This window comes from Schistocerca serialis, chromosome 1, assembly GCF_023864345.2.
Source record: "Schistocerca serialis cubense isolate TAMUIC-IGC-003099 chromosome 1, iqSchSeri2.2, whole genome shotgun sequence".
Classification (NCBI taxonomy): domain Eukaryota; kingdom Metazoa; phylum Arthropoda; class Insecta; order Orthoptera; family Acrididae; genus Schistocerca; species Schistocerca serialis.
In genome coordinates, this window is record NC_064638.1 from 429,371,988 (window position 1) to 429,386,000 (window position 14,013).

Consider the following 14,013-nt stretch of genomic DNA (forward strand, 5'->3'; position numbering starts at 1 on the left):
TGTCGCTGCCTTCAAATAGCCTTCTCTCGTAATACGTTCGTTATAATAATTCTTTTGCCAAGAATATGATGTTTTTTATTATTTTATTGGAACGAATCACACAACTAACAAATGGTTTTCCAGTGATTCTCAATTTGCTGGTGCTCAGAAACGGCATATATACATATAGGCTTCAAATGATTGCCAGTACGGCCCCTCACAACTCTGTACTGAAGGGAGACGGCGTGCGTGTGACGTAGGTGGCGTTGTGCCATCTCATTGGTCAACGCTCAGACGCACGCTCAGAATATCTGACATGCCAGATATTGCTCTGCACGTTCAGAAAGACTGCCGAGCGTGCTATTCCACGCTATGACGTCAGAAACTCGGCACGCTCCACCCTCACCGTTCGGATGCACGGTCCGTGTGCCGACGGCTTTACGCTATGCGAGAGTGGCAACTCGAAAGTCACGAGTAAACTTCTCGGAACTCTTGAGCCTTTCCGAGTCTTCTCCACCTGTAGACAGGCAGTAGTTGCGAATCGCGCTGCGCGCCGGTAGCGGAGCGTGCGCACGCCCTTGAACCGCCGCGGCGCGGTGTCTGCAGCGGCTGCGCGCGGAAGAGAAGAGGCAGAGCGCGGCGCGCGTGACGCGGCGGCCGTGGCGGGGCCGCGCTGCCGGCTGGCCGCCGCGCACAGTCCGGCCGCAGCCATGACCGCGAGCGCGCCGCCGCTGCTGCTGCTGCTGCTGCTGGCGCTGCTCGCCGCCGCCTGCTCCGCGCGTGAGTACACAGCCGCACGCCCGCTGCCCCTGCGCCAACGAGGCCGCCATTCTGCTGCATCTGCGTGCGTATTTCTGTTTCTCGAGCCTCGGTACCGTCTCTGGTGCAGCGCACACAGCACCGGAATTCCCCCTCCCCCCTCCTGCCACCCTACGTCACCGTCACAACCCGACGTATGTGCTGGATGTAGTAACATGTTTCTTGACTCATACTGACAAGTAAGCACTCGGAAATCGGCGATTCGCGTAACATCTTCAGAGTTTGTCGGAAATTTCTGTCACTATCTTCCGCTGACTAAACAAACCACTGACGCGTGGTGCGTTTCTTCTTTCAACTTTGTCTGTTTTCACTACTTAATAAAAACTGATGCGGTTTCTGGGCCGACGAACGTTGTGGGTCGAACGACAGTTTTACGAGGGACTTGCTTCGAGAGTATACAGCACTTCCATCGAATCATGACGATCTCTCTCGGTCTAGCAACTGGCTTCAAAATCGTACCGGGCAGAAACTCCCACATACCTGACGTTTATGATTGACACCAGTCACTGATCGTCGATTGTTTGCTCAAGCGATATCGAGTCCTTTCGTCTATTTATGCGCATCACGTTACGTTGAGCAGCCAGCATTTTTACCGAGCGCTGCAAGCCTTCACGTACTTCGGAATGCTTTTCTAACAAAGTCACACACTTTGCACAGTTGCGTGGTTTGCGAATAGCCCCACAGAACTACAAACCATTTCTAGCTAGACATCTACTTATTTCACGAACAGTATATAGAAAGTATGTAGACAAACATCGATCACGAAGTGTCAATACGTGGACATGAAGCGAATGTCATTATCGTGCCAAACAGGACTATCTGCCGTGTACCTTCGTCTCCAGAACAGACCACTGTGATATTAATATTGCCACTTGATGATATATGTTGACAAAAGACTACCACTGCTCATGGCTGGAAATGAAGAACCCACTTCCTAAGCCGCGATCACAGTGTAGACCTTTTATTGTTCCAAGATGACCGGTTTCAACGATTTTATGTTGCCACCATCTGATCATATGAAACTATGACCGGTTTCAACGAGTTTATGTTGCCACCATCTGATCATATGAAACTTGTTATAAAACTGCCATGTTGCATTACATGAACTCAAAGCGTAAAAGTGCATTTTATCAACTGTGTGCATCTTATGAATATATGTATACGTGTGGACTGTCTTATATGCTTTGACTTCCTGTAACGCAACATGACAATTTCATAAAAAGTCCCTTAAGATCATATGATGATTGCGTAACACTGTAGAGATCGATCATCTTAGAGCAGCAAAAGTGAGTACACTGCTATCGTGACGTACGAAGCCTCTTCTTCATTTCCAACCATACCGACCTTCCCCCCCCCCCTTTTCCCCCCTCCAGCACAGCATGTGTACCTTGCGTTGTTTTAAAACCTTACAGCAGTGTAGTTCTAAAAGAGATATTAGAACGTAACATCTTGTCGGTATCGACATCGCTAGAGACTGAGCACTAACTCACCAAGAACTGAGTAGAAATGGAATCAGCCACAAGCTTGCCAAAGGAACCTACCCAGCGTTAGCTGCATGTGATTTAGCGGTGAAAATGGTCGGTTGGGGAGCCCCATGTCTTCATCACTGCGTTACCTCACAAGATCTATTCTATTTGCTTGCACAACTTCGAGTACAAACATCACAGCGTGTTACAGAAGGAAACTCAAAAGCTTCGTGTCTCGTTGAGGTTACTGTAGTCAAAGCTCAGACGGGCAATAATGAGAGATGCGGCTAGACTTGGCCCTGTTTAAGGAATCATCCCGTCTTACGTGATTCAGAAGTACTGTAGGAAATGTGTTTCTTTGTGCCGGGGCGGGAGTTTAGGTACCGATTCAGCCGAAGCCGATCCAGTGTCTTAATACTCGTAATCCGTCAACTTTGTTCAGCTACCGTATTAAGCAACAATACGTTTAACAGAAGACACGTAGGATATCATACATATTTAGTGGCCGCTGGCAGTAAGTCACACTCTATGAAATGCAATAACACTGATAGGATCCCATGCCACTACTTCCCAGACCATAACAGGTATCGCATCAGCTGGAGCAGGGCATAAGCTTCAGTGGCCATCTTTTAGTTTTAATGACCTGATAGACCATGTTATGTGGTATACATTATCTGCGGTGTATTCTTTGTCCCTGTACGAACTATTTTTGTTTCTCTAAGTTAAATCAACTATTTATACATTGCAAAACCCGCCTAATGAAGCTAATGTTGGAGTGTTTCTTCGGAACCAGTATCTTGAAAATGATGGTGAAATATGTCAACCATTTGGGCTCTCACTGTTTGATGAAAACCTTCAACAGTTACCTTCTCTATTGAGTGGTATCTTTCTCTCAGGAGCGATTCTCTACAACAATTTGTCGAAGCTGATGCTGTCTTGCCCTGACGTCTGTAAGTCGTCGCTTGGTTCGACAATGTGTCCCATTAGGCACGAAATAATATGGCGGGCATTTTAATAGATTCTCTACTTAAAAGCATATCATAGTTTTCTGTATCTGAAGTTCCATAGAATCTCAGCTTTATTAGATCTACGTAAGAGCTATTGAAAGAAAGATTTTCAAATACATCACACAGAAAGTACAAAGTAAACGAAAATATTGCCATAGGAAAAGATTGCAGCAATTAATTTTCGTTGATGGATTCATCATTCCGACAATATCGCATTTTAGTTATCCTCTCCACACACTGTAGCTGTAAATAATTCATTTGTGCATAGAGGACAGTTTTGAATGGATGGTAAATTCAGTTTCCTTTCCTTATTAAGTGCAGCGACATAAGCGTTCACTGGAGGTGGCCATCCAGCGAGTAGCCACCTGTATCCAACTGATAACATTGATACCCAGTAACATGCACCTAATCAATTTTACAATTTCGATATAGTTTCTTTCATGACTTTCGTTCATTATTTAACATGTGTCGCTGATTAATCTGTCACAGCTTTCAGAAGCCTCCGAATTAGATACCATGGAAGTGTACACACAACTTTCAGGCTAAAAATGGCATTTTTTATGTTGCATATAGGAAATATTCAGAATATCGCAGACGATTGGTACGATGAGTGGGATCTGCATGCATGTGTATAGTCTGCTCTCAGATAACAAGGACTCGTTGTTGTAAAGTTTCGTGCTATATATACAGAGGGCACTGTCTGATTTCGAGACTCCTTAAAGTTATAGTACTTCGATAAAGCCTGTAGCCAGTCATGTAAATTATGGCTTATTGTTTTTAGTTGGACTATCGGAGAAGAAACTGACAACGGTGACACACCTGAAACATACCTCAAAAGAAGAAGTGAAACTAAGATACGGAGGACAATGTGCGATAAATCAAAGGACAGAATTATCCCTTTCAGCAGAAAAGGTATCCGGCAGCTCTCTCTTTCCATCAGTGAAGCAGGTGTCCTTTTGCATTGTAAAGACCTTAAGACAAAGTAGTTTTATTTGATCAATCCTCTAACGTGGGTAACGTCCACCAGCCTTTCGCGAAAACGAAATAGATTTATGTCGTAGCCATGATTTATGTGTCATTAGAGCTAAATTTCTATACTGTTTATCCTTTGTGAATCCTCTGAAACACGAAACTGACACACCTTCAAAAGTATTTGGTTCCGTGACAAGAAGCTCAAAGTCATTCTGTAATTTCCTTGTCCGGCGCGATAAGAGCTTGACGACTTTTCTTGGGAATATCTGGGAAGAGGCAGATGAGTTTCAAGGAGACCGTTTTTCCTCGAAACACATAAACAGTAGCGTAACGACTTGAAGGGGGCCGGTTTGGCCGCTCCGGAGAGGAGCCACATACAGCTAATGGGCAGCACGCCGCTTGCGTAACGCCGGCCTGTGGCCGCGGTCCGAAGCTGCAGCCGTGCGGTTCTGGGAAGCCCCCGGCCGTATCTGCCGCCCTATTCTTTTACACAGGTCGCCCTTCAGCCTTCCCCAGAAATTAATTTGTCGTTGATTTAATCCAATGGAATTCACCAGCAACCACTAAATTGTGGATAGTGTTGTCATGTATGTGAATTAGTCTAAAAGCAAGAGTTGGGGCTTCAAATGAACAGTTCTAGGTCCCAGAAATTACGGTACGTGCTTCTGTCAGTCCTCAGCTCAACCGCAATGCTTTTTGTCTCTAAGGGGAATTGGAACGCCCTATACCGATAATGTTAAATTTAGTGACTTGGCTTCCCTGTATTTCAGGAAACACTGTAACCATTGACACGAAACTTTTACAGGACATTAAACTGTATGTTCTGAGTCTACTGAAGTACAATAATTGCATTTCAGTCACTGCTTTCGGATATAGAATTTTTTCATTACACGGTTAAAATTTTGTGCACTTTTTTGTACGTTATCGTAAATAATTTTAATTACACATAGCATTGTTCTTTTTTTAGTTCAGTAGACTCAGGATAGGTATCTTATTACTCCCTGAAAATATGAATACTTTACTCGAAGTGGTTTCTGAGATTTAGGGGAAAATGCAACAGAAAATGTAAATTTTCGGGAGCGGCTTCTACAGTTAATATATGGTTAATATTTTTTTTTATTTAGTCACTCAGAAGCACCCTGCATCATACTGCATATCATCCTCTTGCTCTTTTTCTAAGTTTTATCTTCTTTTCTTCTTTCTGGACTCCTTAGTGGCCAACTGTGCTGCGTTCTCTGCTTTATCAATGCGAACCTTGTCCATCCGTTAAAGTTCTCTGATCCAGTTTGCTCCAGAATTACTCCTCATATGCTGTAGCACTTTCACCCTATCAATTTTGCCACCATTAAAAGCAATAACAGCATAACATTATTGAACGATTAATTGAGATTTTGAGTCTGACCATGCAGATACTTCTTCAGTAATTCAGGATTTGCCAGGTCTCTGTAAATAGGTTTTCTGATATCGATGACTGCCGCTGGGATGGAATGTTTATGGCTGTATGAACTGTTTGAGTACTGAGCATTGCGATAGTTGCACCATGAATCAGGTCCAGGAGGGCAAAGGTAGTGTACTGGTTTTTCATCAGTTGACAGTCTGTGGAAGAAGGTAGCCCATACTGCCTGCTTCATTTTCAACAATTCCTCAGTATTATTTCTAATGGCCATCCCATAATAGTGCAGTATTCATCAATCATTTTCTCTGTCATCCTGCTTCTTATGGTATTACCATCAGAAAGTTTCTTGTCTGTCAATCTTTGTTTCAGTTTCCTCAAACTAGTGCCCATCCTCTTCTGAACATGACCAACACTGTTAACCTTTATAACACAGCAATCCACAGCCTTCTATATAAGAAGTTACCGATTTTAGTAGATCTTGAAGTAACCGGTGTAGATATACTCCCCATTTGAGCTTATAAGTGACATATATATATATATATATCACTGCAAATTTTATAATGAGATAAACATCCGAAAATGTGAAAAAAAATTCCGTTCTAACTCCCCTTACGGCCATGCTCCAGACGGCAATCTGCATCCGAGGGCACAGTAAGCAGATTCCCCACTGCCTTTCATTTGCACATTTCTACGTGATTCGGTACTGTGCACTGCGGTTGCTAATATGAAGAGGCTACACTGCTGAAACGAATTAGGGGAACATGACTTCGGGCGTCTGCCATACTCCACTGAGCAATAACTGAGGACTGCCTAAGTCACCAATGTATAACTTTACCTTTCACAAATTAAGTACACAACAAAACGTCATTACGACCTCGATCGTTTAAACAAAATGCACTGAAATGTGCCACAAGTTTCAAAAACAAAGTGTAAACAATCATTCATCCCGTCATCCAGGACGCTTTTCATTGGACTTCAGGAGCTTCAGTAAAGTGTGCGCCCTCCGTGAGCCTTTATCATTGCCTGCCACCTACATGGCAGACTCCGTGTAAGTCTACGGAGGTCATCCTATTGTACTCTTGCCCATATTTCAATGAGAGTGAAGAGTCTGTGGTGGAACCGGGCGACTACGAACACGTCTAACAAGCGCGTTCCACATACGATGCAACTGCTTGAATCTGCAGGCTTCGCAGGACATCCCTACTGGCGCCCGCGACATGGGCCTTGGCATTAGAAGGAATTCAGGGCCACCACTGTACGCAGCACCCCCCACATGGTCCAGCAGGATCCGGTCGACGTACTGCCCGGTGGTAACGCTATCATGACAGTGGCAACATCTGTATGGCTGTCAACACTGATGCCTTCCCACAGTATCACATAACCTTGTCCATCTGTCGATTTCCTTTACAACATTGTGCTACCCCCACCAAGGAACTCTACACACGAACACCGCCATCACTTAAATCGGAGGACACCTGCACTCGTCTGTGAATAACACTTTTCGCCAGTGACGAAGTTACCAGTTGACGTGGGGATGCCACAACCGAAGGCAAACTGCAAAATGTCGTGTCAAGCAGGGTACTCGAACAGGACGTCTGGATCTTACTTCCCTTTCTCTTAACCTGTTCGTTACAGTGTGATCGGACACAGCAGCTCCAGTGACATTTCTGAGATCGTCTGGCAGTAATCTGGCGGTATCCGTACAAAGCCACAACGAAGAGATCGCCGGAGATCGGTCTTTATATGTGGTTGTAAGGCGTCTGCGGCCTCGTCCAATTCGACTTGTGTACTCACCCGTATTCCTGGACACTCTGCGTATGACAGGTGGAGAGACGTTGAAATTTGCAGCAGTATGACGGGAAGTCCATCCTTTCTGGATCAAGCAGTCCACCCTTACAACTTACATTGTATTAAGATGTCGCATATTATTTGCTTGCTTGAATGTATCGTCCGCCAATGACAACTGCCGTCTGTGTACCTCACTAGAAGACACCGAGGTACAGGTACTCTCTTCCTTCGGAGGGGTCACCTCACTCTATATTCACATAGCAAAGCCAATAGATGGCGTAGCATTTTAACTGTTGTGTACAGTGAAAGCGAAGATCTCAAGCCATGCAGTAAGACCACAGGTACCGCCCCTATCAAAATAGATTTAACATGACGGTCGTTGTTGATTTATGAGTTCCCCTACTTCTTTTGAACAGCGTATTCAAGCGTTTCATGGAAAAGTTGATAAACTTCACAAGGTCAGTATCGTTCTTTTTTTAGGGTTCCGTACCTCAATCGATAAAAGCAGAGCTCTTATAGGAACACTTTTCTATCTGTCTAACTGTCTCGGTGTCAGACTGTTAAGGCTCCTTTTCCTCAGGAGCGGAAAGACATATCAAGCTAAAATTTATGTCACATGCTAAGCTCTACGGTCATTTGGCAGTGAGAAAAGTGTAAGCTAAGTCATTGCAATCAAAATAGACGACCATTTATGTCAGATGTTTTGATACTCGCAAACTCACTTATCACTTGCACATTTACGTTATAAGTACCTTTTTGGGAGCCTTCTGTTCTGCTGTTTAGTTTTTGGTTTTCGGGTGAATAGTTTGAATTTATTCAGTTCTCTTCCCCGTTTGTGTACCTGTCTAAGGATCTGGAAGTCACTTTTTATGCCACAAGGGTGGTGATTATATTTAATGAGATCTTCTGCAATTATGGAGTCTATACACTCACTTCCAATGCTCTTAAATGTTCAGAATATCTTGTTCTGTAATTTTTGCGTTCTGCTACACATATACGGATTTACAGTCTTTGCAATCGGGAGGGCGACGGCTCAATCCCGCGTCCGGCCATCCTGAGTTAAGTTTTCCGTGATTTCCCTAAATCGCTCCGGGCAAATGCCAGGATGGTTCATTTGAAAGACCACGGCCGACTTCCTTCCCCGTCCTTCCCTAATCCGATGAGACCGATGACCTCGCAGTTTGGTTTCTTCCCCCAAACAACCCCCAACAGTCTTTGCAGGTTAACTGATAAATACCTGATTTGCTGAATTTATCTGATGTTAAGTATTTGTAATATTTTCATAGTGTATGGTTTGTTCTGCATGTCACAGGTATTCCTTATTTTCTCACTATGTTTTCTAATCTCTGGGTTATTTCGTTGTCGAATATCAGCATGTGCCATGTGTTCCTGTTGTTCGCAGTTTACTCATTTTGTGTACTTTGTGTGTTGCTTTACGCTGTGCCATCATTAATTTGTCCACTAAGTCATATTTGTAAAGATTTTCTACACCTAGCTGTCTCCTTAGTTCTTGCGTGTAGCACTATTTATTTATTGAAATTCTGTTCGGTCTGTGTAGTAGATATTTGAGACTGGTTCTTTGTGTGTGGAATGGTTAGGTCTTTTGTGTATTGTTGTACTGGTTGTTGTGGTTTTCTTCATACTGAGAACTGACGGTGGGGGTTTTTATTTCACGTTGTGTTGTCTGGGAGGTATATTTTCTCTTTTTAGCTTCAATTATGAATTGAATGTTTGGATGGGCAGTATTGATATCCCTGTGTAACTGTAGTATCCAGCCATCTACCAATCAAATTAAGTCATTGATATAGTGGTACTTATACGTTACCTTGATTTGCTTTTATGATTTCCAAAAGATTTAGTTTTCTGGATTGTTAAGAAGGATAGTGGGCAGTAAACTATGTACTGGTGATCCCATGTGGAGTCATTCACGTTGGACAAGAAATTTGCCCTTAAACTTGAAGTAATTTTGCCCTGTGATCACTTTTAAACCGTTTAGGACTTTTTGTATCTATGTTTCAGGTATAATATTTTCCCATTTTAATCATCTATCAATTACTGTGATTGTTTCTTAAGTTGGTAGCGGGAGTGCATTGATAGTAACATCAACTGAGAGAAGCGTAACTATGGCGTTTATATTCAAATCTTTGATTCTCTGGATTAATTCATTGGTGCTTTCTAAGCTTCTGTTACGTGGATATGGGCAATATTTTTATTAAAAAAAGTATGCATGTGCCTGGCTAAACGTTATGCTGATATGGTTCTGAAATTTGTGGGTGGTCTGACTGGCATTTTGGATTGATGAATTTTTGGTAAACTGATGAGTGTGGCCGCACTGCGGTTTTCTGTTTTTGTTCTATTTATTTAGCTTTGTAAAAGGTTGGATACAATGATTTCACTAGAGTTCGTGTGTTTGTTTGGAATTTTTGCACAGGATCAAGATCTCCTCTTGCTCCGTTAAATTTCGGGTGTTCAGCCACATAAATTCAGCTTCTTCTTTTACAAGAATTCATGCGGTTGCAGACAGAAATCTAATGGATCAGTCATTGTGCCGCGAAAATATGAAAATGCACATCAAGATCTCCCGTTGCCTGCCCTTGTAATCATTACATTGTGAGTGTTCTGTTTATTATGCTTGACACTAGCTGTTTTATCGTCTGTGATTATATTGTGGTGATTGTAGATTTCGATTCTTGGTAACAAGGTAACCACAGAGGAGAAAACTGCCAAGGACATGCACAACAAACTGAAGAAATTATATGGTCTATTTCAGTTCGTGAATTCGAGTTTCATTCAAACATTATTTAGGCTTAGTTTTTCAGTTTGGTACTGTATCATGAGTTCTCAAGATGTAATGTCTTCTATCTTCTCTTTCCACATTGTATATTTTATTAAGCTGGGGCAAGCAGAATGAACAAGTATTCGTAAGCAACTGCAAGAATGTATTAATCTTTTTTGGTGGGTTGACATAGCTACTTCACACTAAATTTCATTTTTGGACAAATTACTTCTTTCGTTTACTTAATTAGATGGACTTGAAATTTTACAGAAAGAAAAAAAAACAGCATCTTTTAATAATATATTTGTATTCTCTCACATCTACAGAAACACATTCTTTCTATGAAAACACAACTTGACAAAACAGCGGAGCACGCAAAAAACATGGTCAGATATCAATGCAACTTTTTACAGATACACATCATCGGCAGGCAAGTAAATGATTAAAGTTCCAAACCCCTCTAACAGGTAGGGTGGTCACCAAAATGCATTAATGTTGTTCATGTGTGAAGCTGTTACCAGGGGTGTACAGTATGTCAATGGTTTTCATCTCCATTGAATGTTGAGTGATCACTCTGGAGGACATGAAGATACTACGTTCTTTTGTGGGACAGCATTATCAGCAGCTGACATAATCTGAAAGTAACCTCATTGTAACTGTACGTTTGGCCAGCTGGTCTAATTGCACAAGAACCAGATTTGTGAAGCATTCTGGTGGGACAATGGGCCGATGTCGCACTGCATGGGAATGTGAGGACCGACATGCTTGGCATTACGGTTCCGGTCGACCACATCTGATAAGCACAAGGGAGGTTCGCCATATTGTGCGCCAAGCACATCGTGGCCCCATCATAACTGCACATTTCACCTGAGAGTAAAATAATGTTCTCCCTATACCATTCTGTGTCATCCCACCCCATCGGCGAGAGACAAGCAGCAGCTGGACTAGGAATTACTGTCCCGTGTGTAGGTTGTTATTAGCACCACAACACAAGGGACTGCACATGGAGTGGCGCCACGACTGAAAAGCGGGGACTGTTGATGAATGGCGTCGCATTGTAGTCAGCGATGATTCGTGGTCCTGCACGTGGTAGATGACCATCGTCAGTGAATGTGACGGTCATCTGGGGAGAGCCGCATCCTTCCAGCACAGCAGTGTTACTCCAGGTGTCATGTGTGGGGAGCCATTGGATATGACTTCAGATCACGGCTGGTGCTGACTGACGGAACTCATGGAACAACGACGCGTCACAGACATCCTGTGCCCTCACATGTCATCTCTTATGCAATAGTATAAGGGTACCATTTTTCAACAGGGCAATGCTCGTGCACACATGGTGCGTGTCTCTATGGGCGATCTGCGTGATGCTGAGGTACTCCCGTGCCAGCAGGAACCCAGAATGGCCTCGACAGAGCTTGTGTGAATTGGCTCTTACAGAAACTCTGTCCCAATGCCTGTATCCAGGATATCAAGGTACACTTACGAGTAAATAATTGTCGGTCAGTTGGCCTCTGGAGAGGATACAGCGACTTTATGACACCGTTCCCAGCAGAATCGGTGCATGCATCAAGGCCATATGGTTGCAACGTCGTACTAAGCGGGTTCATATTACGAAGCTCGACCTCATTTTGTTATAACTGAAATAACACCACATACCCTCTCAAACCGTGATGTTTCGTTTCGTTTCCTGGTCCCCTTCTGGGTCCTTCACTTTTATTGTATGGCAGTGCAAGTACAGGCGATCCAAATGGACGTGCACACAGTGAAATTAAAAAAAAAATCATACATTGGCTGTTCGTATTTGGTCTTGGTTATGGCACTGTCTTCATTCTAAAACCAGAACTGGAAGGTCGATAGCTAGTTCGCTAATCAACGTAACTCACAAAAATAATAACACATCGATTTACGACGGTAGTCGTATATATGGTAGAAAACAAGGAATATATGTTACAGGCCGTGGAAAATTAATTTGTGTGATGTGAATTGCTTTTAAACTAAATAAGTTGTGTAAATCTCCTTGTGATATACTTCGTTTTTGTCTTCTAAATATGATTTATTAGCCCAAATACTATTAGTAATGATGATGTACGCATTTTATTTTCATGTCGTGTGTGCTTCACGAAGAAGCCGGATGTCACTCGCCTATCCAGCGAAAATTTCGAGACAGTCTAATATACCGTGATATCCCTTATGTCTGAGACGTACTAGATGTAAGCCGAACTGAAACTTTGCGGGTATGCTAATTCGGAAACATCTAAATAGGAAGTAAACAAAGCAAAGCATTTTAATAGTATGCCATGAAAGTATTAAACAATGTAAACTACTGAGCACAGAAATAGGGAGAAGAAAGATAAACGTCGCGGGACGCATGATACCAGTTGGAAATTTGCTCAATGTCAGCTTACGGGAAGTCCATCGGTAAGCCCAAGTGTCCCAAGGTAACCGGAAACAGCCGACGAAGTTTCCAGTTTATAATCAGGAGCCCGGATCTTAGTCCACGTCCTCTCCTTCCACGAAGGCTCTCTTGCTAAGGCACTCGGGCTGGATCCTGTTTAATAGTTGATCAATCACTTCAGTCACTCAAGCAGAAATATATGTCATCCCGCTGGCATCTTCACTTGAAACGCGTTATGTTTTAGGCGTGTGTAATTCATTTCATTGCTGTCGTTGCTAACATATCCTTCAATTGGCCTTGTACATGTTACATTCGTAGGAATATATTACTCACATGTGCAGGGTAAACGGTGTTGTTGCAGAGTGTGGAAGAAGACTTAATTAGGTGCTGCAATGATTAAGCAATTAGATTCTTATTGGGGGAGTCTGATCAGATCCCTATCTGGTCATCCAGTTAACTGCAAGAGAATGCCTTGGTGTTTCACTAACCAGGCCATGGCTCTTTTCTTTTCCCATCCTTCTTCAACCGAAACATGTTTGGGTACTGAGAAAAAATGATGTTTTGCATAACTGGCGGACCTTGACAATGAATTTAATAACTAATACGTGCTAAAGTACCATGCCAGAAACTCCAATTGCGGCCTTGAGCCTGATGCACTGATTGTAGCAACTGGAAACTGACCATGAAGTGCAAAGACCGAGATCGAGTGATGCATGCAGAATGTGGCAGAGCTGTCAATGTTTAGATATCATAAGGCATCACAAACATACACTAAAAGTCTTCTTGATGACTAAAGATAACGGAAACATCTCTTTCTTGTACCACACAATATTTGTGAAAAGGAAGCATTGCCCTTGCTTGTTGGAGGCTGTCTGGGTCGCAGTAGAGATACGTGCCGCTGTACTCGTGGAGCAAATTTAAAACACGCACCGTGACACAACTGTATTGTATCAGTGAAGATAGCGGAAGCGGGTGTCTGGGGTGTCTGGGGTGTCATGGGAAAAAAATTTGAGCGGTCAGGAACCAGTTACCGCTACCAGTATCACCATTAAAGAATCGAAGAGTTATGTGACCAAACGGTAGTGAAAACTTGATCTGGTTATAAAACAAGCAGTTACTGCAAGCGCAATGCGATTGAAAATGAACCAACTGTCTAAACAGCTCCTGACTGGCCATGATCAAATCCAGTATTTACACCAGGAACATATTAACATGACGTAGATGTTGTGAGCTTGTGGTACCTGTAGCCAGTTGCCGTAGAGAACCATGAATGTACTGCAATCCGTCGTCCTCATGTTTGTCACTATTGGTTTGACTTTATGGAGAAGCTAGTGATGGATAGGAAGGAATCACCGTGATTCAGTACTAATGTTAGAAAGCTTCTATGAAACTAAAGAGAGCTGCATAGCAGATTA

At 43.0% G+C, this 14,013-nt stretch overlaps 1 protein-coding gene across 1 annotated transcript in view; it reads left to right on the forward strand.

The window, feature by feature from the left end:
• The first annotated feature begins 687 nt into the window (after positions 1-687).
• LOC126472359 (serine protease easter-like) overlaps positions 688-14,013 on the forward strand; it is a 155,345-nt gene continuing 142,019 nt past the window's right edge. The window contains exon 1 of the mRNA XM_050099931.1: positions 688-759. Within this exon, the coding sequence (XP_049955888.1) occupies positions 690-759 (70 nt within the window). The 5' untranslated portion in view covers positions 688-689. The remainder of the gene's footprint in view (positions 760-14,013) is intronic.